Here is a 26302-nt window from a genome sequence, read left to right as displayed (position 1 = left end):
ACTTTGTTACCAGCAACCAGTTGCTGTCTGTAGTCTACATGTAGCAATACTCTCCACATCTAGAGACAGAGCACAGCAAAATGCTACTCTAGTAAGAAAACAGTCTTATTAAAGATTACTTTTGCCATATCTGCTTAAGCTTGACATATTAAACAGCTGTAGAATTTATCTGGCCTTTATGCATAAAAATTGCTTCCACTGCTTGCAGTATAACATTGAGAATTTAATGACCAAGAGCAGGAGAACCATTTTTTGTTCTTACATCTGACCTTTCAGCTACTGGAGAGCACATTGGAAATTTCCAGCGATTGAGCTCTTCCTCTGCTAGGTATCAGGAAGCCTACTCACTCAACAAATTAATGTTTAGATGGGTTTTAGGAAGCCAATACTTAAGAACTCTAGTTATTACATTACTGTGGTAAAGCCACGAAGATGCTCATAATGTTAAAGCCTACGGGACGAAAGCTTGCTCAGTCATGCACTGACTTACACAAAGGACAATTAACATGAAGCTTAACATGAAGCACAGGCACCACTTGGGTGCCAAAAATGTGCGACTGCAGCAGCGCAAGTCAAGACTGAGATTGCCGAGTAGCTGCAGCTTGCCTCAAGGTCACTCAGCTTTTGTTCAAGAGCTTTCACGAAGTAAATGCAAGGTGTCACACCACCCACAACTCACTGAGTAGGGGAGGTGCCTGCACCTCAGTCATAGAAGTACAATCCCAGCACTTGGGCTAGTTCAGCAGCTATAGCTATATCTGTAAGCGATGCTTCCCTTTTCTGTGAATATGGTGCAGAGTACAGTTCCCCTCTGTCAACCACAGCTTAGGCCTAGGACTCTTTTTGTAGCATCAGGGCACAGATGAAGATAAAACAGCTGCCAAAGCTGGAAGCAAGAACACAATCCTTGGCTTGTTTACAAGAGCAACAAGCTTATACAGGAGAGCTGCTGCTGGAATGCCTAACACCTGAACAGATAAACGCCAATCTACAATGGAATTCACGTCAGTAAAATGTTACGCTGCAATTTATCTCACTCTCAGGCTGATGTAGCTAATAAACCACTTTTCATGGAGTAGCCCATTCCTCATTCCTGTTCTGGTAAAAGAGCTGTTTAAAGTCAAAAGTAAAGTGGCTTGTTTTTAACAAGTGCAGCAGTACCTCCGTAACTAGCAGAAGCCTATAAATGCGTGAACGGACATTGGATCTTCGTGACGTGCAAGACAAAGAAAATAGGGACTTAGCTATTTAACATGACACTTTCATTAGAAAGTAAATGAGCAAAGGTAACAGGTAAGCAATTCCAATTTCATCAAGTATAATCAATTTCATCTTTGGGGTGAATATCCAGTTTGTATGCTCTTTCATTTAGATCCTTGGTCAAAAGAGTATATGTCTAGTACCACGGGTTAAGTAAGCGCTCAGTATTTGTTTCAAGTTTGCCACAAACAGGATTTAAGCAGCTTCAAAATTAGGTGTGCCAATATCCAGCTCACACAGCGCCATTTCTGCTGTTTCTCCTCTCCAGCATAACATGTGATCAAGATGCAGACTTCATTCAAAAATGGAAGTGGAAATAACAACATGTGCAGCAAGACATTTTCAAGGGAAAGCTATGCAACAGTCCCTGTGTATTCTACCACTTCATACTATTATCATTAGCATCACCCTATCATAAGCACAGTCCATTATGTACAGCAATGTGCAACGAGACCATTCATTTCATTTCAGCAAATGGCAGCGCCATTATAAAGTATTTTGTAACTAAGCTTGTTAGTGGTATGGGAGTCTAAAAGTGTTTAAGCTTATATTAGTTTATATGAAAGAGACCGTACAATTTTCATGGTACATCAACAAGATGGACTAGTATGCCAACTAACCTCTATTTTAATATTTAAATTATAACAATACAATAACTAGAAAAGGTCAGTGCTTCAAGTGACAAGTTTTGCCACTTCAATTCCAATATTTTTCCAAAATAAAGATGCAATTAGATCTACACTTGAGCATCAGTAGTGCAATACAGTATCCTTTCCTGAATAAAGGAGCTGAGGTTTATCCACAATAAAAGCTTTAAATAAGGTAGATTGTTGCCATTTATATATCAATTCTGTATGTTTGATATAAAATATATTGGGAAAGCTTAAACTGACTTATACAATCTACATTTGGCTAAAGCTCCACATAAGCAGCATCAGTGGAAATGAACATCAGAGGTGTACTTAATATGAAACACTTTCAAAACTACTCAGCAACAAATGACAGAAGGTTGGCTAAGAATAACTGAACATCTGAGGTGTGTACCAGACAAAAAGAATGGACCCTGTGGTTACTTGCACTATTTTAATTAAGTAAAAGAAAAGCAAGGTTTAGTCCACTTCCATTTCTCCAGATGGTTTGGTCTGCTGAGAATTGTCCTTCGCTGGATCAGGTCTTGTTTCAGTACCGCTCTGTCCATTCACTGGTCCATTGTGTTCACCATTAGCTTTGGACTGCCCATCGCTGGGTAGTTCTACCTTGGGTTTGGGCTTGTATATGATAGGATTACAGAAGCTATCCAGTTCCTGGTTGTAACAGAAGTGAGAGAAGTTACTTGGTGGCACGGTAATTTCATTACAATAGAGTGTCTCAATTTATTTCATGTTCATAATGATGTAGACTTCAAACTTCAAGGACTAGACTTCTCAATTCTATCAAATCTAGTAGCTTTACATAAAACAAAAGAACCTTCCAATAGCTAAAGAGCTTACAGCAATCTATTTTCTAGCAAACCTGGTGCTTTAACTCTGAATGTTTTAAGGGCTATTCAGAGGTACTGGCTGCAAGTCAAGAGCTAGGACTGGTAACACTGATAAAACTGCTGTTCCCTCTATATGACTCTTACCAGAGCTTTGAAGATCTCTGTAGGTATTGTATCCTAGCTCAATACAGAGGCTAAAATCTTTTAAAGAAACCTTTATTAAAATACAACATTTATGACAATTTTTACCTTGGATTTTGACAGTATTTCTGCCACTTTGACAACTGGATCCTGAGTTAGACTTAGTTTGTTCTGGGCATTCATTTTGCTGTTCAACCAATTCATAGCCTCACTGATGTATTTTTCAACTTTTTCCATCTCAGCAGGGTCTAGGTGATCATATTTTTCATCCTAAGGAGAGAGATATTTATATCATCAATTAGCACATGCTTTTCAACCACTTAAGAATTTCAGGGACACACAATAGGGTAACATTGCTACAACCCACTAGAAAGAAGGGCTTCTAACTAGAGTTTGGTATGAAGAGTGACTGTAGAACTGAACACAGGAAATTATTTTTAGGCATATTTGCAAATTTGATCTTAAGTACACACTGCTGAAGCGCAAGTTTGTAAGGAAATTTCAAGAGAACAATTCACCCAAGTGACTAACCCCAAAACACTATCTTGTTAATTATAAAAACACGGATAACAACCGTAAGTTGAGGTAACCATTTCAAATGGTACAAGTCACCATGTTTAATTCACATTCTTGAAGAAACTTTTTTTTTTTTTTTTTGCTAATGATCAAGAATGATTTTTGAAGTTCTCAGGAATGTAAGCACAACAGCCATTTTAGAGCAGCTTAAAAGTTCATCTAAATAGGATTTTTTTTTCAGCACTAAAAATAATCTTACAACCAAACACACATCCATAATAGTTCATTCCCTAAATAATTTGCTTCTACCTTATTTTTGTATGCTTCTACTGCTTTCATAAGGAGCTGAATCTTTTTTCCGAGTTCATTTAAAACTTTTGGTCTCTCTTCATGTTCCATGTATCTTTCCTGAATAGGCTGTCCAAATTTCTGTAAATACAAGCACAAACATCTTGACCAAACAGAAGTTTAGCATACTCTGGTCAAAGAATAAAACATAGCACCAGAAGGAAGACTGCTTTTTTGTCCTTTTCATACCCATTCCAAAGCTTCATCTATGCATTTTCCTTCAGTGCAACAAAAAAAGCCCACAACTTTAAACGAGTAGTGCTTCTGCCCTTATATGGCTTAGTATTTCGCAGTTTCTTTCAGAAAAAAAGAACTTGTGGGACAACACGCTTGCAGGAGAAACAATACACATTTTGCACACAGATTGGCACACATGGTTTGAATTTTAAAATAGTCAAAAAATATTTCATTTTATCATGTTTTTTTCTTCTTTTGAATACTAGTATCCAGGCAAGGTAGTTGCCCACACTGCTGTTTGCATCCCCTTCCCACAAAGAAAACCTAACTTGAGAGGAAACAGCTGGAACTCAAAGAGTTAGAGACGCATCCTTAAAGATTTTACAAACTAAGTAGTCATCAAAATTCACGTTTGCCCTTGAGACTACTGAAGTACTTCAGTTTCTTTTTTTGGTCATTACTACTCAAATGGTACAGTTGAAGCAGCTATTAACGCATTCTTCAGCCTTTATCATTAGAGATTAGTCCAAAAATTGCATTTTATGATATAGTTATGCAAGACTATTTAAAACAAGAAAACCAGAGCATCTGTTTTCAAGTGTAGTTTTGAATACCTGGGAGAACAGTCAATTACTCTAAAGCCTCTTCCAGTCTGTAGCAAAAACTACATAAAGTTATCGCAGCAATTCTATTATTTCTCACTCAAGACTGAATGCTTCACTGCGACTATTTGAATTAGAAGCACAACTGCCATTAGAACAACCTGTATTCCTAGTTCTACATAGTGCATCCACTGCACAACTGGACACTAGCCACATACAACCTGGATGTCAGTCCTCTGAAGTGAGTGATTCACAAAACTCACATATGGGTACGGACACGCACACCCCTCGGCACAACAGCTTGGCTTACATTAGCCATGCGTATGTATATACCCAGCCCCCAACACCTTTTTTCTAGAAAAGCACTTAGAGCCTTACTCGTAATTCCTGAAGCTTATCCATGTACACTTGTTTTGGCTGGTCCTCTCCATCTTCATAAAGCCAGTTTTCTGTGTCTTCCAACATCAAGGTCAGCTTGTTTGTATCCTATGAAGCAAGTTACAGACACTAGGTTGGCAGGGAACAATACAAATGAGACTGCTGAACAAAAACACACCTGTTTCCTTCACCTTTCCTTTGCCTTCAACTGGTGAAAACAGACTTCAAAAACAGGATTTTATAGAAAGACACAAGAGGCAACACAGTCCTACTCATGTGATTTGCAGGTGAAGTTTGGAAGCTGCACAGCTTTTGTTTTAGTTTCATATACAAGCATAAACATCGCTAAATAAGATTCCTGTGTATTCTTTTTACATCTTAAGTCCTGCTGTTCAGGTTCTCTGATAGCACAAGAGAGGAACAGAGTATTTGGACACACGTGCACATCTATAGCTCTGAAGTTCAAATAGTTTTATTTGAACTATCAGCTGTAAACAAAGATAAAGACCTTATCTTTATTTACTTGGAGATTAATATCTTCTTTATGCCCTTAATATATTTAAGAGATTGTTTTGAAATTGGTATGAGAAAGACAGCCTTAGATCCATGAGTTAATACTGGAAGGCCATCTGTACTCATAATTAACGAGAGCAGGCCTTAAAACATGTGCAGCTAGGGGAGAGTTGTTTTGACAACTCATTGCCTGTGTACCAGCCACTTATTTAAATGGCTGTTACAGATAAACTGTTACAGAAGTTATCTTTCAGTACTGCTTTTGCAAAAGCCCAGTGTACAAACTTTACGATCTTTTAGTTGGACTTTAACAGCACATCAGCTTCGATACACTTGTAAGTGGGGCAAACACCGTATTTGTAAGTTAATGAAATGCAGATCAATACAGCACAGCTATAAATGCTGTGTTCTGCTCATTTTCATTTATTCCTACCCATTTACGCTCATTGTGATCTGTCCTGCTTTCCTACACCTAACCACAGAATGTTTTGCCTACATTTGGAATGCTTCCCTGCCACCGAGAAACTTCTCTGACATGCAAATACACTGAATTCTGTACTGTCTGCAATGTCAGGCTGAAGCATAGTCTGAACTTCACTTTTGTGAAGTTAATTCATTTCACGTTCTGAGACAAGTCCTACAGATTCCTGCAGCCTCTACATATACCACTGAATTTTAAAGCTTTTTTTTTCCCCCCATCTGACAGTGGAAACGTAGGCAAATCTTACTTCTTCAGTGATAAACTTCTCAAAGACTCCACACAGCTTGTCTCTGAAGTCATATACATATTCTTCAACAGCATTCTTAGCATCATTTCTTTCCTTCTCTAGTTTGTCTTGCATCATCATCTTCCCCTAGGGCAGATAAAAACTTAGTTAAAACTCAAAACATTTCAGTTGTCAAGCTTGAGCGTTACTCTTTTCGAAGCGTACTATATAACTTTCAAGAAGCTTATTAATTCACAATTACAGATTAAACTTTCACCTTTGCGTTAACTTCTCTTCACACCCAGTTAGAACTGGAAAGGGGGACAAGAGCGTGTTCCCATTTAGGAGCGATTCAGCAAGTGCTTCAAAACAAATGGATCAGGTAAAAACTACAATCTGACCAGCACAGACAGCACTAGTAGTAAAGTACTGGCTTCACTTTAGAAGTCACTAGGATTTACTCTGCCCTACAAAAGGTATTCTATTCTTTGCCCTGACCAGCTTTCAAAGAGGAACTTCAATTGGTATGATCATCACAATGGCAGACAAGGCACACCTATGAAGTTAGACAGGATCCTCTAACAGCCATGTTTTCTCTATGTAATACTTTCCAGTTTCCTGCTGATACATCACTTGAAGGGCAAAAAAGATGGTCTAGCAAGGACACGGCTTCCATAGACCACCAAAAAAAAAAAAGTCTGCAAGTGCAAATCCTGACCTTTCTCAGGTCAGTCAGTAACAACTCACATGCCTGTCACATACTGCACAGCCTTTACTGGAAATCCTAAGAAATTCCTGCCTAAGAAAGGCACTGATTGTTCAGTAATGATAAGCTAAAAGGTTCACCTCAGACCTGGATAGTTCAGCTTACTAGTAAAACTGGTCAACTCCACCAATAACAAACAAACAAAAAAACAACAACAAAAACAGCAAAAATGAAAACCCCCATAACTGAAGACAAAGTCACAAGAAATTCTAAATTAGGAAACATTTATGGTTGCAAACACTTTCCAAATAGTTATCTAGTGACATCAGAGTCATCATCTGCTTATGCTCCTTACCTCATTTTCTATATAGCAATTGATAAGATCTTGTCCTAGTTGTCTGTAGAGGCTTGCCTGTATAGGTAGGTCAATACTCTTCACTTTTGCTTTAGCCTTTGGCTGGGTTGGATTATCTTGCTTGTCTCCAGAAGCAACCTGTAAGATTTACATTTTAAGAAACTTTAAGGAACAGAAATATTACTACATTTATGCTCAAAAAGAGACAAACCAAACTAATGAAGAGAGCTACAAATTAATTGCACGTAAACAAAGTACACAATTATACATCTGCTATTTGGAATCACCATTACCTTAGTTTTGAACCAAACTTGTAGTATTTAATTCCTTTAAACATACCATGAAGAGCTTTTCAGAAAACTTGCTGAAAAGCTAAAGGAATTGTATAATGCCTAAATTCCATAACGCCTAAATTGTCCTGAACTCCATCTTCACTATAAAACTACCTTAAGTAAAAGAAACCTACTTCAAAGACTTGACCGCATATTATGTTGAAAATGTAAGCACTATGGTAGGATTTCTAACTCAACCATTTCAGTGTAGCTGTGCTCTTAAAAATACAGTCCCTAGATATTGCAACAAAGACTGATAGAATAAATTTGAAAATACTAGGCAAAAATGTGTAAGGGAAACAATGTTACATTTCCTTATCAATACTGAATACAAACTTTTGTTTCGTTTCCTGCATTTTCAGTTTCCTCATCTGCTTGGCTCTGTTGTTCAGCTTGACTCTTCTGAATACCTTCATCTTGATCAACCTGCATTTTATCCTAGGGAAAAAAAAAAAAAACAAAAAAACAAAAATTACATAAATCATACAGCAAACCTCTGCATTAAGACTGAGGCCAACTTACATCACAGATGAAGTGGAAAAATTCAGTCTTGAAAAGTTTGATTCACTGTATTTAAACATTTTGATAATGCTACTTGTATTTGTATCTTTCTCAAATTAAATGGAGATTCCACTTGACCCACCCCCCTTTTAAATAGTTATGATGCTACCATCCATAGTATTATACTAAGCCCAGTGAATACTCCATTTTAATTTCAAAATAAATACATATGAAATGTATGCAAATAACAGTTTAGAAACACAACACCAACACAGACAATAACTACAGATTCTCTATGGAACAGCCAGAACTTAGAACAAATACCATTTCTCCCCTCAATTTTAAGCTTTATAATCAAAGCAGAAGTAATTCAATCATTGCAATTGTTACCTGCATCTGTCTCACAGGACAGTGAAAAAATCATTTCTGTAGTAGCCTTTTAGAGCACATGACTGATTGTCTTCCCCAGCCACCCCATTTTTCACTCAAATTTATCTGTAGTTCACTTATGCCTTATGTTAAATTTAAGTGTCTTGAAGACATCACTGAAAAACTCAAGTTATGCTATTCCCTGTTGTCATTACAAAATCCTTCAACAGCATATTAATGAAATTTCAAGTTTTCAAAATGACTCCAGTATTTTGGCATTCAGACCATCAATAAATATAGAGCAGCAGCTGAGGTGTGAAAGGTCAAAGACTACCTCTATTACAAGGAATTAAGATGCGTGGATCCACAGACCACATATGCATGTAAAAATAGTTTGCCATTATTTCTGGGAAATACAAGAAATTAAATATTTAAAAGCTTTCAAACTCGTACAGGTGCAACATGTTGCAGGCTAGCTGTAGCTGATTTAGCAAAGCTGTAATGGTGAAGTTGAAGGTAAGTAGGCTACTTTATCTACCTTTTTTCATTTCAGAATAAAAAAAATACGTATTTACTGTTCTTACTGTTCACACAGGAAAGGCAACAACCAGAAGGAACTGTCTTGCCTACACAAGAAGCTAGAGGTGTGGGGGGGAAGTACACATATACACCACAAACCTCCTCATCAGAGCCGGGGGCATCATCCTCAATAATGAAAGGAAATTGCTGACAAGCACAGAAGATGTATTAGGATGAATGAAGCACTAACAAACAGAAAGACTGAGGATGGAAGCGATTATTCTTGCACTGAACACAGTGCACACAGCTTAGTAACCTCCACATGCAGCATGCTGGTAACATGAAGTGTCAGCTACATCACTATCAAGTGCTTCACTTGTACACAAAGCCCAGATGCAAAGCACCTGTCCACAAGGAGCAGCTGCAGGCCACCACTAGGGCACCTCTCCCAGCTGCAAAAACACTCCTCCCAGGTACCCAGTCCTCACACCTGGAGCATCAGTACCGAAGCTGCACCTTGTGACTTGCAGCCATGTACTTTTGTTTAGTATACAAGACACCAGAAATGAAATTAATCTTCCTTGCACTTGGATGGGAAAACTGACAGCAGAACACTGTGAGCAGGCACCTCTGCAGTACTTCAAGACACTGACTACAGTGAGGTAAGGAAGTCTGAAATCCTAACCTCTCAGTACCGGTAACAATGCTGTTACACATTTGTTTCCATTAATCCCCTCCCTCCCCCAGGCTTACAAGCCATTTTATAAGAACTACCCGTAGTTTAGTGCTGTAAGTGAAAGGTTTATGAAAAAATACCACGTTTTTCTACTCTATGAAAATGTAGTACTTAAACAGCAACACATTTTGTGATCTGGCAAATTAATTGTAATGTTTTGATAACAACATAATACAAAGACTAGTAGAGAGATGGTAAAATACAATGAGAACTATTTTCTTTGCAATCTAGTTGTTTTACACTCTTGTTATCATAGTACCAGTACTTTAATAATAAACAATCATGAAGAAACGTGTTATGTAACTGAAGAAATCATTCAAGGGTGGAGAAGTAGCAATTTTCGAAAGCTATACACTATGATTTCATCCCCAATTATCGGCTCTCTTGTCGGAATTACAAGGAGTGTAGATATTTACAAGTTTACATACCAGCTCATCATCTCTGCCTTGGTTCTTACTTGATGATTCAGTGTCCATAGGTGTGTCATTGTGATCTCCCACTATGTTCTGCTTCTCTATTATAGAAGCATTAGCCACGCTGAAAAGGCCATGAATATTGACACGCACTTTAACCTTCACTTTAGAATTGTCACCATCGTGTTGGGGACCAACATTTTGAATAGTGAAACGCCCTTTAAAACAAAAGATTTTAATTACTGTTTAAAAAAAAAACCAACAAAAACATACAAATAGACAAAGTAAGAAAAATACACAACTTAAAAGTTTTTGTTTTAAATAGCAACTCTATCAGATCAACTCTATTCAGAAACTTCTTAGTTAGTAGTTCTACAACGTAATGTCTACCACACAAATTGAAATCTGGTTCCTCACTTATTACTAATTTGTACAGCCACAAGATACTTTTGCTTTTTATCTAAATTTTGTAAAGCATTCAACATAACATTATTAGATGTTGCACTTCTTCGTTGCCTTCTCGAAACCATCACACCAAAGAAACTTCTGTGATTTGCCTCAAACGGTTTCTTTCATTCAACTATCTCTGCACTGAAAAATAAAATGGTAACAGAGGAAGGTGCCCTTTGAATTTGATAATGCAGATACACTGCACGTTTTGGAGACCAAATGGTGTGTTTATCAAGGCCTCCAGAAACAGTGAGATTGATGTTCTCAAAACTGTTGCAAACATGGAAGTAATGCAGGATGTGTATGTATAAATGAGAATGCTCCTTCCTGAAGATGACAGACATCTTGGAAAGACACTCCTAAAAGGCATTACCAAGTTTATACCTGACAGAAAATAGTCAATAAAATCAATTACCTTAAAGACCCTGAACAGTCAGCTACTAATCGTGAATAAAGCAAGATTAGCTACAAGTAAACTAATTCATACGATGCAATTAGTTTACTACAGATGCTTACATTCAGGGGACACCTATGTTTTATTTTCTCATATTAGCAGAAAGAGACATGACAAATATCTATCTAGACAGATAAAGCACCAACAGCTCCTTTGATCCAATTTCTTTGAAAAAATCTAGGCTGGTGGGCACATTGGATCATGTTCCGTTTTAAACAAGCTTCAAGAACCAGAAAATAAAGCATTGATCTCTTTGTGCCTACATTTTAAGAACATTTAGAAATGATGAAGAAAATAAGTTTCCTAGTAACTACCGTAAGATGACATCAATATTGTTTGATCATTGCACCTAAGCCAAGAAGACTGTTTTGAGCCTTTCTAAAGGGGCGAGGCTTTTCTATAATCCAGGAAATATGGAGGTAAAGTCTCTTACATAAAGGAGAACTATCCTTTCTCATTGTCAACAAAAGCTGTTTTTTTTTTTTTTTTAATTCATGTGTTCTTACCTATTCTTGAATCAGGATAAGGCACTTCATGTGGATGGGTATAGTAAGCTTCCAGGTCAAAAGGCTCTTTCTTGTGAAAAGTAATTACTTTTGAGAATGGAGCAGCATGGTTCTTACTGAAGACTTCACATTCCCTAAAATGATACATTAAGTAAATTTAAGCCACTGAGCATAATACAATGGATAATCAAGTTACCTTACGACCAGCAGCCATACTGAACAAGCCACCAAATAATTTACTTAGAATGTGTCTGACAAGAGGTGCGCATTAATGGGCTGTATGTCTCAAAATGGACTATGTACTTTATGTCACTTTCGCAAAACTAAGTAAGTTCACACAAGTTTTTCATTTTTAAGCTGTATTTCCAATTAATGATCAAGAAATAAAACAAGAGAAGAATAAAAGAACTGCTCCAGTAGCTAATTCAGAACTCTGAAGGCCTGCTCTTCCACACAGCTCAACATTTTTCTTAATACACACATAAAAATCCACGTTTATTTAGCAGGCATCGTACAACTTACCCTGTTCCTTCTTCGTAAGATGATTTCCATCTTAACGTTATGGAATAAGGAACAACATCAGTGATGGAAAATTCACGCACTTTAAAAGCTGGGGAAAGAATTGCACACTAGAAAACAAAGACCAGAATTTTATTACATCCATGTATCAAAATAAAGTACAATAATTAGAAAAGAAAGGTTACAATGAAGAAAGGTGTAGAAAGGTTACAACGCATACAAGTACATGGAGGTCCTGACTGCCACCATATTTTTTAACAGGAACTTCCTACTTGTAGTAGAAAGTTAATTCAACTGAAAGACTTAACTAAATTAAGGTAATAGTAACTGATATGCCACTTCTTGAGTGATGGTCATTAAAGATAGAAGCAAAGCTTCTAAATGACTTACATGAAGTAGAACTGTGAATTCAGGTCATCAAATTTAGCAGGTCTCTAACAAGACCATTCCTTTTAATGGGACACAGTGGCAAGCTACCAAACCTAATACAATCATTTCTGACATTGTCACTGTCACCAATTGTTAACATAGCAAGTAAGACTTTGTGTATTGTTTCATCTACAATGCCTCTTGGTTTTGATTAGTTACGCTGCAGTAGACCACAACACATTAAACGAGCAATACTGAATTTTAATATCCATACCTGCAAGGCACAGCCTCTCGCAACAGCTTCGTCAGCATTTAGTGTGGTGCTTATTTCTTTACAGAAAAAGTTAGAGATCTGTTCCTTCACTGCTGGAATTCTAGTAGCCCCACCTACTATTTCTATACTGTAGATATCTTCACGGTCAAGTTCTAGAAAAGAGTGCATGGCCTTCAGTTATCATCAATATATCAAAAAGCTGTCTTTGGACAACCAAAGTAAGATCGAGTTCTCTTTCTATGCACTGTCACAAGCACTGAATATATTCAACAGCCAACAAGACCTTTAAGACCAGATTCATAGTGCTCCATCTTACTCAAAATCCTCATCCTTCCTACAGACTACACAATTTTCTGGTTGCACAATCCTGAAAAATGCAGAAGCAAAGCATCAAATAGGGCTTACTTGATGACAGCTGCTCTTCAAAAGTGCCTTGTCTGTACGTATCCTCTTTCTGGTGGGCATAAACCCAAGCATGTGATAAGGTTTTCTTTGGCACCCCTGTAGTATTGGGTGCCAATACCTCACTCCTCCCAAGCAGGAACAAAATAAACCCCAAATACACCTCATCATATGTTTGGTTTAATGTTGGTTGCCAATATGTAAAAACAAACCCTTGACTAAAAATGTATAAATATTAAACTGTGCTTGCAGGGTAACTTTAATTCTGGATTCAAGATATGTTGAGGAAGTGATCTAAAAATCTCAAACAGCTGTCAGTCCTTGTATGGTTTTGCTCAGCAGTTACTCAAGTTCGTATTTCCAGCATTAGTTAGAGCCAACTCAAAAATAAGCAGATGTTTTCCCTTTTAGTTGAAGATGCTAAAAACTGCATAAACCCTTTTCCTATGAAAGTCTATTCCTCTCCTTTACAGCACACTATACAAAAGAATTGTTATTTGCACATGCTGCAGGTAACTTATTTTAAGAATATACTGCCAAGTTCTCAGGTCAGTGAAGATGTATGTATCACATGGAACAGGCTGGCCAGACAATTGCAAAGTGTTCCAGTAAAGAATGACAATTGTGTTCTCCCCCCCCCCTTCCCCGCCCCCACTTTTTAAAAAAAAGTGATCTTTCCACGGCCCAACCTTTTCCATTTCACAGGGTGAATGAGGGTCAATAAGTCAGGGTTGCAGAGTGGTTTGTGCACTGAATGAGGCAGGAATGGGATCATGCATATATGACAAGCATATGAATGGAACTTACATTTAACTTTTCAGTACTTAGCTTTGCAATTCTAATGAATACAAAAAATACATTAAAGAGATAATCATTAAAGAGATCTAGGATAACTGCATTACTAGTTACTTTCTAGAACCAAAGGTATCCAGCTCCTACTTACTTGCTTGTTCCATAGCAGCTCTTAGAGGAGGTTCCACTCTGGACAGAAGGGCAGCGCACAACTGCTCGAACTGAGCTCTGCAGGAACAGGACATATGTTCCATGTTACAAGACGACAGCTGAGATACCACACTTGACTACACTTCAGTAAAAAAACAAAAAACAAAACAAACACACAACAAACCATGGTACCTGTTCATCTTGCTGGAGACATCAAGGTCATTCATGAAGCATTCAATATTGAGTGGAAGGTCCGAGGCGTTTGCACTCATAAGCTTCTTTAGTTTTTCACATTCCTGATACAATCGTAGCAGCGCTCGAGGATTCTCTTTTACACTCAGCTTGTATTTTGTCCTAAACTCTTCAGAGAAGTAGTCTACCAATGCCTCATCAAAATTCCTTCCACCTAAGAAAGGGTCAAAGGTAGTAGCTAAGACCTGCATTAAGAGTGAAAGAACAAATTACAAATTATTAAAAAAAATATGTTTAGATATAGAGATAGCTCTCATATTGTCACTGGTTTTACAAGTCAGCACCTTTAAAAACAGGTTTGATGTGACAGAATCCCTTGTGGATTTCTCACCATCTTCTGTCAGATAAGTGAAACAACTTAAAAAAAAAAACAACAGCATAAATGACTCTTCTCAATTAGTGTCCGCCCTTGCCAAATAAAGTACTACTATTATTTTAAGAAAAAACATCACATTTATCATGCTTTTTTCTACCATGCTGCACCCCCTACTCAGTTTACTAGCTCACTAAAGAAAAAGACTAGGATAGCTATTTTCTCATGCTATTACTAGTTCTATGACATTTACCCAAAACAAACAAAAACCAAAAAACAACTGCTATCATCTTCCACATGACTTCAGATGAAGACCACATTTTGACAGCATAGACATTTATAAAACATTCAACCACCAATAGCTCAAACTTCAAAGATTAAACTCTCAGAACTACAGAGTGAATGCAGTTTTATTTCATGTTCAATGGGATTTAGATTTTAAACCTTCACATTCATGGCAGGAAAAACCATCACCATAGAACAATTTAAGGCAGTTCAACAATTCCCTATAGGTAAACAAGTTGCTCAGCTACAACAGTTGTGAGATTACCAGAATACACAAGTATTTCATTCAGATAGAAAAATGACAAAAAATGCATTTTGCATTTGCTTGTCAAGCACTGTTGAAAACACCCTTTGGGTTAGTTCATTTCTGCATTCTTACAAAAACTGCTTTGCCAGAACCGCTGAAAGAAAAAATCAGAAAACTGCGGTGTTCTGAATTTCAAAACTAATTTACTTTTTTTTTTTTTTTTTAAGTTTAAAAATCTTCCCATCAAACACTATTCTGATTACTGTTCTATTAAATACTTAATATTTAAGTAAGGAATATAAGACGTTCCTGTATGACTTAGAAGATTACCTTCAGTTTTCCCTTGTTAAAAGCACAGATGGAGACTTGGTATGCAGAATGCCCCATATCTACAAAGACCACGTTTCTTGGTTTCTCATCCAAGGCTGGCAGATCTTGCTTGTATATTCCATAGGCTAGTGCAACTGAAAGAGAACAGCCCACGGAAATTAAGGCAAAGCTGTGTACCAATGTAAAGCATCCATTAAAGGCACTACCAAAAGGAGGATGCTGCTTATTTCCAGTTTTTATAACTACCTCCATTACGCTACTCAGATAGAACATAAGGGTGCAAGGGGACATGAGTTTTACACCATATGAGTTGCCACATTCTTCATTTTTATTTGATTTCCAATTTTACTATTATATCATATGCATTCATAATTGTCATTCAAGCATTCTGTATCATCTCTCTTTCCAAAAGCAACTACATTCTGTGTGCCTCCAAAGCACATTAAGTTAGTAATAAATGCTCCATCATAAATTAAAAATTTTTAGATCTAGGATTTTATCAGAACAGTTATTTTTATTTTCTGTTTTAGAGTTGTACATATACAGTGAACAAAAATAGACTGTTCATATAAAGTCATCACGAACAAAACTAGGATGTTGAAAACAGTTTTTTTCACTGTCAACAGAAGAAATCAATGTCAAATGAAAGTTTAACATTAAAGCATCACAAAGTATTTCAATTCTGCTTGTACTCAAATTAACATGTTCAAGAAAAAAACATTTTCAAAACTGGTTTACAAGAAACTAAGATTTCAATACCAGCCTTCATTCAAGGAGCTGGTTGAAACTTCCTAAAAGAAAATTTAAATTAAAAAAAAATAATACTGAAATTACTGGTTTAAACCGCTTCAAATTCAGTTCCCAGGAAGCGTAGCATATTTCCATAACCTACCACAGAACACATCAAAAACTAGAAAAGGGCAGTAAGTAACTCACTTTATGCAAAAAACAGTTGTGCCAACAGTACAACTGACAGATTTTCCACAAGCTTAAACTGTCATTCTCCCACAGACTTATGTTTGACTCTATTTGAATAGTTTGAAAAGTCATAACTGAAGTTTCTATATAAGATCAGCAGGTCTATTTGAAAGAAAGTTCCATAGAAACGCAGTTTGTGTAGAGGCAGCTTTTAAACCATACATTAGTAGTTAAAAATGGAAGTTATTTGGACTACACAGTTTGAGATTTCCCTTAAGAGCCTTTTATTTCAAGTAAATATTAGATTACAATCAAAAAAAAGTTTTCCCCTAAATATTTCCATGGGATTTATTTTTACTCCAGCATAGCCAATAAGCTGGAAAGAAAAATCTGTTAGATCCTTGTTTTATTTAACTTTGGAGAGGGGAACTTTATTAACAGATAACTGCAAGTAAAGAGACATGAATGAGGTCATTTGGAAGTGTATTATAGAGCAAAATCATGGGAAATGTCACTCTTAAAAGACACCACAACACATCTATGTTAAGTAACGAATTTACTGTAATCTTTCAGATAGAAAATAAGCGGGGTACATCTGATAATAGTACACTGTAGTACTATCTAATACAACAACTGAGAATTTAGGTCAGGTGCATATCCCAGCTAGGCTATTAAGGGATTCTGATTGCAGCTCTGGCTTTCTGGATCTCTCTGCTGTAGCTCCACGGTACAGCAGAGGTAAGCAGAGACACCCTCCTCCCTTCATTTCAGAAGCAGAGGAGCTATTTTCAAGCAGCATTGTATTGAGGTTACGAAATCCAAACTTTCCTCCTGCCTCATAAAATCTGAGCACCACCCCACTGCCAGTTACTGCGTTTCCAGTTCCCAAGCTGGATTGGGCAGTACAAGTCCGGATAGCTTTTTCCCAAGCTCCTAATTGTGTAACTGTAATGTGTCATCGCCCTTTTAGATTCAATAGCTTGAGCTGTTAAAAAAGCATTTATCCACATTGCTGCTTTATTTCTGTTCACTTAGGCCTTTACCTGCTGTAGTTTCATTCATCAGCTTCAGACAATTTAGTCCTGCAATCTGAGCAGCTGCCATTACAGACCTTCTCTCAGCATCAGTGAAAAAACTGGGTACCTGTTTCCAAGAAATAATTACACAGGATATTATGACATATGAACCTCTTTAAATTAAAAGTCAGACTTACCCATTAAGGAAGCCTATAAATTTCAAAACCACAAGAAACTGTTATAAACTAACCTCAGATGAACAAGGCAGTCCAAGTAAAACATTTAAGTAATTCATTTTACTGCGTATTTTAATTAAAATTTCAAAACATAACAAAAATTAAGTGGAATCCATACTTGTTTTAAACAGTGCACTTATGCACCAAAAAAAGAGTTCAGATTCTTCTGATGAACCTTTGATCTTAAAATTACCAGTTCAAAACATTTTAAGAAAGTTTCTGTAAACATTTACACAGCATGAAGTCAAACAAATTTGCTAAATTAAATATGAATAAATCAAAAGCCCCCCCCAAAAGCTATTGCAGAAGCTCAACAGCACTAAGTTTAGCTTCAGCACCACTGACCTAATCTTTGCACTACAATTGGAGCTATGTCCAGCTGTGAAATTTTTTTGTTATCATCTAAATGACAGCTCCAGCTTACAGTCCCCTACCATCTTCAGTTCCACCAAAAAGAGCCAAAGCACAGTCAAAGCCCATGTAGAAAATGGCTGCACTCAGTTAAGATACAAGGCCGTATTTCTAGTTTCTATTTTGTTGGCTACCACTTCAGGGTTATTACCAAGAATCGTTATTTGTATGGAAGGTATTCTCTGTACATGTCTTTGTATGCCATAAGGAAGCAAGAAAAAAGATCAAAGCAGATTTCTAACAGCTAAAGGCCAGATACAAAGACCTTTTCAAACAAATGCAGGCGATTCACGCTTCTTTCTAGTATGTTATCCTCGGAGACACGAATTTCAGGCAACTCTCAACTACACTACAAAGAATTCAACTTTTGGACCGGAAAAGAAGTGCTTACACATAAAGTACTTCTCATTTATAGCAGGCAAATTACGTAGCACTGAACCAGCCTGGATCACCTAAGTAGTATGCTCTCTCAAACAAATTGTAACAAAAATTTCCATTTTCACACACATGACTACAAAAGCATTACCAGCTGGAAAAAAAATGTAATAAAAGCCCAAGTTTTTGGCAATGTGATTTCTACCCACTACTTGCATCTCTTTCCCATTGCACCATGGCATAAATGATACTAGCTTATGTGAAGTTATCTATAAACAGAACCATGGTATTACAACTTACTGAGATCACACAGTCTGCCACGGGTTTCTTCAGAGCGCTTTCTGAAGTCTCTTTAAGCTTGGCCAGTAACATTCCTGTAATTTGTTCAACTGCAAACAGCCTCTCTTCATCAAGGTATCTCACCTGAAATAGAGAATTGCAATTCTGTAATAAATCTTATCATGTTAAGCTTTACCAGCAGCAATGGGTATCATTTTGCACTAACAAGCATTTTCTCCTGGACCAGAAGGCAAGTGAAGAGTTTTGCACAAGATTTCAAAATAAAATGAAATTAGAAAAACGTGTTCCCCTGTTCTCCCCCCCCGCCTTTTTTTTTTTTTTTTTTTTTTTTAAAGAAAAGACAAGTACCAGCAAAAAAAATCCTTTCACACATCAATCACCTCTTCTTTGAGATACACAGTTTGGACATGTTTATAGTTTTGAGCAATGAGACAAGTTTAACACCACACTGAACACAAGTAACTCTCCATATGAATTGATGCTATGGATTCATGCTACCTACACCAAATTGTAAATGGTTCAAATTAGCTGACCATTGTTTTGTGGAAAACCTTGACAACCCAATTATCTCAAGGGGTTATTTCTAAACACTGCAGTACTTTTATTGCGTGGTTTTGGAACTGAAAAGAAGTGTAAAACATACGTAGAATCACATTCTTCCTAATGCAAGCTAAAAAGTTGGAATTCTGGAGAAAACCCAAGAACATATTTCCTGCAAGGGTCACTCAGACATATGTGGCAACTCCTTGCCACAAACAAGGAAAGCCTAATTGGCCTGTTCTTCTTGGGAAGCACATCTGAATCAGGAAGCTTCACAGGAGGTCTATGTCCTGAACTCCTGCTATTTAATAATCTCAAATGCTCCTGTGCATGGAAACCCAGAAAGAGGAGCAGCAACTCTATTTACATTTGCCATTACTATGATAATAAGTACCTGTACAGGGCAAACTAAACTCACTTCATGTGGTCTAAAGCCCCTCCACAAAGCAACCCGAAGTGCAAGCTAAGTGAGGATGACAGGGAGATTTACTTTGGAAGCACACTCCTGATCTAGATTAAACTGCTAATGGTAGACGCATTCAGAGACTGAAGCCATAAAGTCTGAATTTTAAAAGTACAGTTTCCAACCATTTAGTTTGGAAGCAAATTAAAAATAGCTTGTTCAGATTAAATCTTCAGAGAGTTACCCTGTTTTCCTAACACTTGGTCTCTGCATTTCCAGACAAATTGAGATGTCACTAACAATCACACACTGTAATTGAAGCTATTTGAAGGTAAATCTAGTAAACTACAAGCTACTAAGGGAGACTACAGAAAGCCAGTAAAATTGACGAGAAATCTCAACAGACATCTCAGACAGACAAAGTACTATGCTTAGTGAATGTTACTGCAGGGAAAGGAATGTTCATCTTTTGAGCACAGCAGATTTATTACACAGTTTTATTCAAGGTAATTAAACCTAAGCTTAACCTTTCTGAGGTTAGTTATTAACCTTTTATAGCACACCTGCACAACAGAAGACAACACATTTTTACACTTCCTTTAGCAGAAGACAAGTACGTAATATAGAACAAGTACTCTAAAACTTTCTGAACAGAAAGAAATTAATGAATTATAGGGAAGAATGAGAAACATAGCTAAATTATGCCAAGGAAGGCTTTGCATGAAATAAAAGGTATTATTACTGTACTGGTTATCACCTGACACTTCTTTACAAAAACAAGAATATATTTAGAGTTTTCTTAGGGAAAACACAATTCATATATGAAGTGGCAAAGGTTTCAAGCACTCATCTCTAGCACCTGAGATACGCTGTATGAAGCTCTCACCTTCACTCCTACAGAGCCGTTCGGCATCTTCTGAAGTTCATAAGGAAGTTTGGCCCTTTCAGCCTGTATGTAAGGATCTTCAAAGGCTCTTCCATGCAGTTTTTTGAAGCCATGCAATGTGTTTTTTACATTTGTGACAATCTGTGAAAGACATTTTATCTTTAGTTACCTATGACGTGTAGACTACAGAAGACCACATTCTTGTTTTGTTGAGCTTACTGCACATCCCAAAGATCTATTTTAAGCCCCACACATTTACTGGAAAAGAAAGGGTGCAGGGAAATAAACACCCTGTTTTTAATCTATGGTCTCCATTATAAAGTTCAAGTTTGCTTCCCTCTTTAATAACCATTAGCTTGCTACCATCAATTTTCATTGCACCTTTTAATTTAAAGGAGCTTCCCAATATAGTATGTAGTACAGGATGTATTAAATACTGCAGCAGTGGCGGTCTACAGCAACAAGTTAAGCTATTACCTACATTAACTTCAAATGAAGCTTTGACAAATTAATGCATTCCACTTCCTTTAAAATTATGCTCTAAGTCAGATTCCACCTGGACATAAAATCTTCCCACACCTATTCCCTCGTCAGTGTTTCACCTGAATTATTTAAGGACAGATTTTTAAGTAAACAAAGGACCTGAACAAATGCTAACACAATATATTTAATTAAGCTATCAAGAGGAGTTACTCCAGGGTAATCTATTCCAGCAGAAACTGGTCTAGTTTACTAGGCTAAATAACAAGGATTATAGTCAGAAACATTACTGACAGGACACCTCACCAGCAAGTTCAGGGGCTGAGTTCAGATGAACGGTGTAAAGTTTCATGGAACAAAGGCAATGCAGCCTCTGCCACGTTCAGGTCCAGCTGCCTACTGGGCCGCTACTACGGGGAAAGATATCCCCTCAGAATGTCAACATGATGCATGAATGCAAAGGAGAGGGGAAGACAATCTATTTTGACTTTCTGGACTACTACAAGTTTAAGCGTTTTTCTTGCAAAGCAGTTCGCCTGGGTTGCAAGTGAAGTCCAACACAATTGGGGGAGTCGTACTTCTTTTCAAAGTTCCAAATTAAAAAACTAAATTACACAGGCACATGAATTTAACTTTATAACCAAGAATTAGTATTTATACCAAGCTTTTGTTCTTCAATTTGTTTCAACTTTTCAAAACCATATGTATGGTACCCCTACCCCCCTCAACACCTCAGAAGAAGATTTGAGAATGAATTCTACTCTTGCTGTCACAAGTAGTCAAGAGAAAGATATTCTACTGGGAAAGAAACTAGGGATTACCCTGTTTCTCCTCATTTTGTATTCTAAATGAGGAGATGATGGAGAAATAGCGCTTCAAATTTAATAGAGAATGTACTATTGATGCAGCATTATTGTGAAACGTACACTTGTAGTAGACAAGTTACTTTAAAAGACCAAGTTTATTCATTACTTCTCTTTCCACAGTTCAACATGAAACAAGTCAGGTCAGTAATAATCCCATCGCCCCTGTCTGTTTACCTGGCTCTTTGCTGCATTCCCAATGGCCCGGGTCTTGGATCCTAAAGATATACAAGCTCTAAGTAAAAGAAGAAAACAAAAGAAATTCAGCTTTAAAGGGAAGTGTTATAAAATACTTCTACATTACTTTAATAAAACAAAACAAACAAACAAAAAAACAAGTCAAGAAGTCAAGTCAGAACACACTTGCATTTCATAGCATTACTGCATGAAGCACCAGAAATTGCAGTGCAATTCTCGTTTTGTTCTCTGCAAATTGATTTAGAAACTGCAGGCAACCACAGTTGTATTCTCTGCATTTAAAGAATCCTTTAAAGCTAACGTGTTCCATAGATCCTGCCACAAATGTACGGAATTAGTAGTTTTGGGTGACAGGTCATAACCAGACGAGGTCTGGGCCATCTAGTTAAAACCCCTGAGCTCTACTGCTCAAGTTTTCTCAACATGGTGACCCCGCAGTCAGAAAGCACCACACCTTGGCACTGAGACAGCAACTGTGAGTAACCCCCAAGCCCAAGGTAAACACACCAGCTGCCAGGCACCAAGGGCTGGGGCACTCCAAGTGGCTGTGGTGCCCGCAGTTGCTGCTTCCCGTGTACCCCTGTGCCTCAGCTCCAGCTAAGGCCACCTGAGGACACCAGCTGCCACCTGGCTGCCTCCCTGCTGGCTTCCTGGGGCTCTGCAACAGCACCAACAGAACCAAGCACTGGCCTGCTTCTGAAAGAGCAACGGCACCAGCGAGAAATACGGGTAGCAAGGCACCAGCACTGCTCATGGCCTCAGCCAACTGTCCCAAGCAGCTACTGAAGTGTAACCTTAGCCGTTAACAGCTCCACCAATATGCGGTTACTACGTGTTACTTTTAATTTATTCTGTAATCAGTACATCAGCTCATCAGTGCATTTCCAAGTACTGTCAGTGGTGCTCTTTTCCTCAAGTTACTGTTGCCTGCTTTGTTTCTACAGATATCAAATAAAACTTGTTTTCAAGTTCTTGTTTCCAAAAGAGAACCTATCTGTCTAAACTAATTCAGCAGTAAATAACAAATACAACTCAGATTCATATGGTTTACTCTTCACTGTTTAATGAATGCATAAGGTCACTATAATGGATTACTTTCTGCCTCCACTCCTCCTTCATTACATGAGGGTGCTGCATCCAATTTGGCAGCATTACCTAGCAACCTCTTGGGCTGCAACACCACCCTAAACACTCACAAACTTCACCAGATTTAACTGCTGCACACTGACAGCACGCTGCCCTACATTTTCAAACACAAATTCAGTTTTCAAGAAAAGCTTTTACTATTTTTCATGTTGTTTAAACAGTTCATAAGACGTTTATTTTATGGATTGTGATTACAAATTGTTACTGTTATTATATTACACGTTTTCTGTGCAGGGATTTGCCTCTGTTGACAGGCAGCATTATGTGCTAATACCCCTAGGCAGGGCATGAAACATCAAGTCTGAATCCACTCAACCCGGTGAGTCTTGCCATGGTTCACTTCCAGCCAGTTCCTGCACAAGGGATGGGTGGTTTCTCCCTTGGCTGGGAAGCTGAGATGTCAAAAACCAGAAGGCGCCTGTCCTCTTCAGCTCCAAATGCTGGAGCCATACCCAAGACAGCCCTTTAGGAAGCACAGCCACCACCAGGAGAAAACAAATGAGGTCCCACAACTGCACTGCCTGCCTCTCACCCGCCTTGGCTTTATGGGAAGGGAGGATCTGAGCAGGACAGAGACCTTTCTAAAACAGCAGCTCTCCTCACCAGGACATTTCAACCCTCTCCACTCACTGTTTTGAAGAAGATGCTAGATCATTGTTTTAATTACAGTTTGTGATTACACTAATTACATGTGGTCTGAAAAAAATAGTTATTAAAAAATTATGAGCTATCAGCAATCACTTTTTTTTTCTCTCCACGAAACCCTGGTGGTGAGGCATACTACTTGAAAGCGCCATTTGCCATGGAGCTAACACCCCAGGCTCACTGGAAATGCACGCAGCATCTGACCTGCTGGAGTTCTCAGCTCAGAGAAATGAGGTGTCAGTTAACATCAAAAGAGACAACAAGGCCAAAAGCCTGAAGAAACACTGAAAGTCCTGCTGAAATGGATGGCTTAATGGAAGAATGTTTCCTTTCAAAGCTTAAGGACAAGCACTGCCAAAAGAAGATGCACGTTTTACAAGCGCTAACAATCCCATGCCTTCAATTATACGAGGTAGGTTGGAGGCAACAAATCACCCAAGTGTTTTTACAACTGGGACACTGGATTTAGGACTCCAGGAGTGCTGTATGGAACCACGATAATGTGGCGCTATCTTCCTGAGCTCTACCCTGCATGCTTAGACTAAAGCTGTACAGTCCACAACAGTATTGCACAGGTATCTGAATCAACTCCAAAAGGTAGGCGCTGGCTGCACTAATTAGCCTTGCCCAGAAAGAATAATTAGCCCAGCACAGCCAGGACTGTCCTATCTTTAGGACGTAACCCAGTATCTTTACATGGCTTAATAACATACTGCAAACAGAAGCGTACCAGCTTGTCCAGAGCCAGTTCAGGTGTTTTTTCATCACACTACATTGACACAACAAACATCAAAACTTTGTAAATCTGAAATTAAGTCCTAAGTATTTGGGATGTATCCAACCAATGTTAATTATTAGCTAACGTCAAATGTTTAAGTGATGTAAGCACCCCTATAGAAACATATAAATAGAGAGCTCGTTGAGCATAGCAACACAGTAAATAAGTGGAAAAGTTTTGATGGTTTAGGCATTATATCAGCCCAAACCTACTTAAAATAAGGTTTAGTTACTATGGCAAGCTTCTGTAACAGTAATAAACCTGTAACGTTTCTGTTGCCTTTTTCTTTTTAAGCTTGCTTCCAGACATTTCCATTCGAAAAGAAATTCCTTTCTATATTATATAACCCTTTTATATTGCACTTTGGAGAAAGAGGAAAAAAAAAAGCCAGGAGAAACGTCATTAAGTGAGGTCAATACTGCCTTTACGTATTCTGCACTCAAGACACTACCTTACAAACTGCTTGAACTCCCTTTCACAATCACTCAACACACATCTTCAAAGCACAGCTACTTGTAAGTTTAAGTGAAAAATATTAAATACAAGAAAGCCTACCAAACGTCTACCTGCAAAGAATGCGCTCCACGAATAGCTAAGAACTGGCAGCACTCATTGTCCTGAGGGGGGAGAAGTCGGCCCTAAACTGGGGTTTCTTAGGACCAAAGTTCCAGGGGCTTCCTTGAGCAGAATTAAAAGGCCCCAGAGGTTCTGTTTTCACCAAGTTACACAAGGATAACTCCTCCTTGGGACTTCCCAATATGAAAGGCAAGATATTTCATCTAGGTCGTTAGAAATATTTTCAGAGCATACTCTGAACAGACAGTATGTGTATAGTAACATTCAGCTTCCTTCTGCATTTAAAAAATAAGAAATAAAAAACGCTTATAAAGCCAACCAAAGCCTACATTTCTTCGAGATCAGAAGGACAGCGATGCTGAAGTTATGACGGCCTCGCATGGCGTTACACAGCCCCAAACTTTCCGCTGTTGGCTACGAATTCCTTTTACAAAGAGCAGTGCCCAAACCTCCAGCTTTTAGGGTTTCTCCCGACCCCCTCCAGGCACACACAGGCGGCGCTCCCCGCGGCCCGGCCGTATCCCCTGGAAACGGGGCCGTCCTCCCCCCCCGCCGCCTCTCCATCTCCTCACGGCGACCACGCAGGTGCCGCAGGGCCGGCGGCAGCGCAGGGGGGGCTCTGCTGCACGGAACCCCAGCGCTCCGGAGCCGGCATAAAACACCCCGCAACCCGCCGTGCCTCCGGAGCCGGCCCGGCCGCCTCAAGGGCGCGCGGAGGGGCCGGCGGCCGTGCCGGGCGCCGCCTCAGGGGCCGCGCTGGCTGAGGGAGCCGGGTCCCGCCGCGCCGGGCGCTACTCACGGCGTGCAGCGGTCGCTGTACTCGTTGGCGATGGTCTCGATGCCGCCGCTGCGCGCCACGCCGATGTAGCAGTTGAGGAAGCCCAGGTCGATGCCCACCACGGCCATGGCTGCGCTGTGCTCCCCGCCCGGCTTCCTCCCGCTGCCTCCCGCCCGCTCCGCTCCGCTTCCCCCCCCCACTGCGGAGCGCCGGCCGCCAACCGGCGGGGCCGCCCCCCCGCGCAGGCGCGGTGCCGCCCGCCCGCCGCCGCTTCGGCTCTTTCCGGCCGGGCTCGGGCTGCGCGGGCCGCGCGGGCTGCGGGCGGCGCGTTCCAGAAAGATCTGGAAAGGAAAGGGG

At 38.9% G+C, this 26302-nt stretch overlaps 1 protein-coding gene across 1 annotated transcript; it reads right to left on the bottom strand.

Annotated features, from left to right (window-relative positions):
• Positions 1–1869: 1869 nt before the first annotated feature.
• HSPA4L (heat shock protein family A (Hsp70) member 4 like) lies at positions 1870–26198 on the bottom strand. Its single transcript, XM_068680687.1, has 19 exons — positions 25967–26198; positions 22002–22059; positions 20482–20622; positions 18653–18775; positions 17358–17457; positions 15397–15530; positions 14162–14406; positions 13971–14047; positions 12626–12777; positions 11986–12092; positions 11464–11597; positions 10069–10271; positions 7852–7953; positions 7184–7321; positions 6144–6269; positions 4903–5010; positions 3707–3826; positions 2990–3151; positions 1870–2564 (listed from the first exon to the last, which is right to left on the bottom strand). The coding sequence occupies exons 1-19, from the start codon at positions 26071–26073 to the stop codon at positions 2370–2372; spliced, it is 2532 nt and encodes an 843-aa protein (XP_068536788.1). The 5' UTR covers positions 26074–26198; the 3' UTR covers positions 1870–2369.
• Positions 26199–26302: the final 104 nt, after the last annotated feature.

Source organism: Anas acuta, chromosome 4 (assembly GCF_963932015.1).
Source record: "Anas acuta chromosome 4, bAnaAcu1.1, whole genome shotgun sequence".
In the NCBI taxonomy this organism is placed as follows: Eukaryota; Metazoa; Chordata; class Aves; order Anseriformes; family Anatidae; genus Anas; species Anas acuta.
This window is presented reverse-complemented; position numbering and strand designations above follow the sequence as displayed.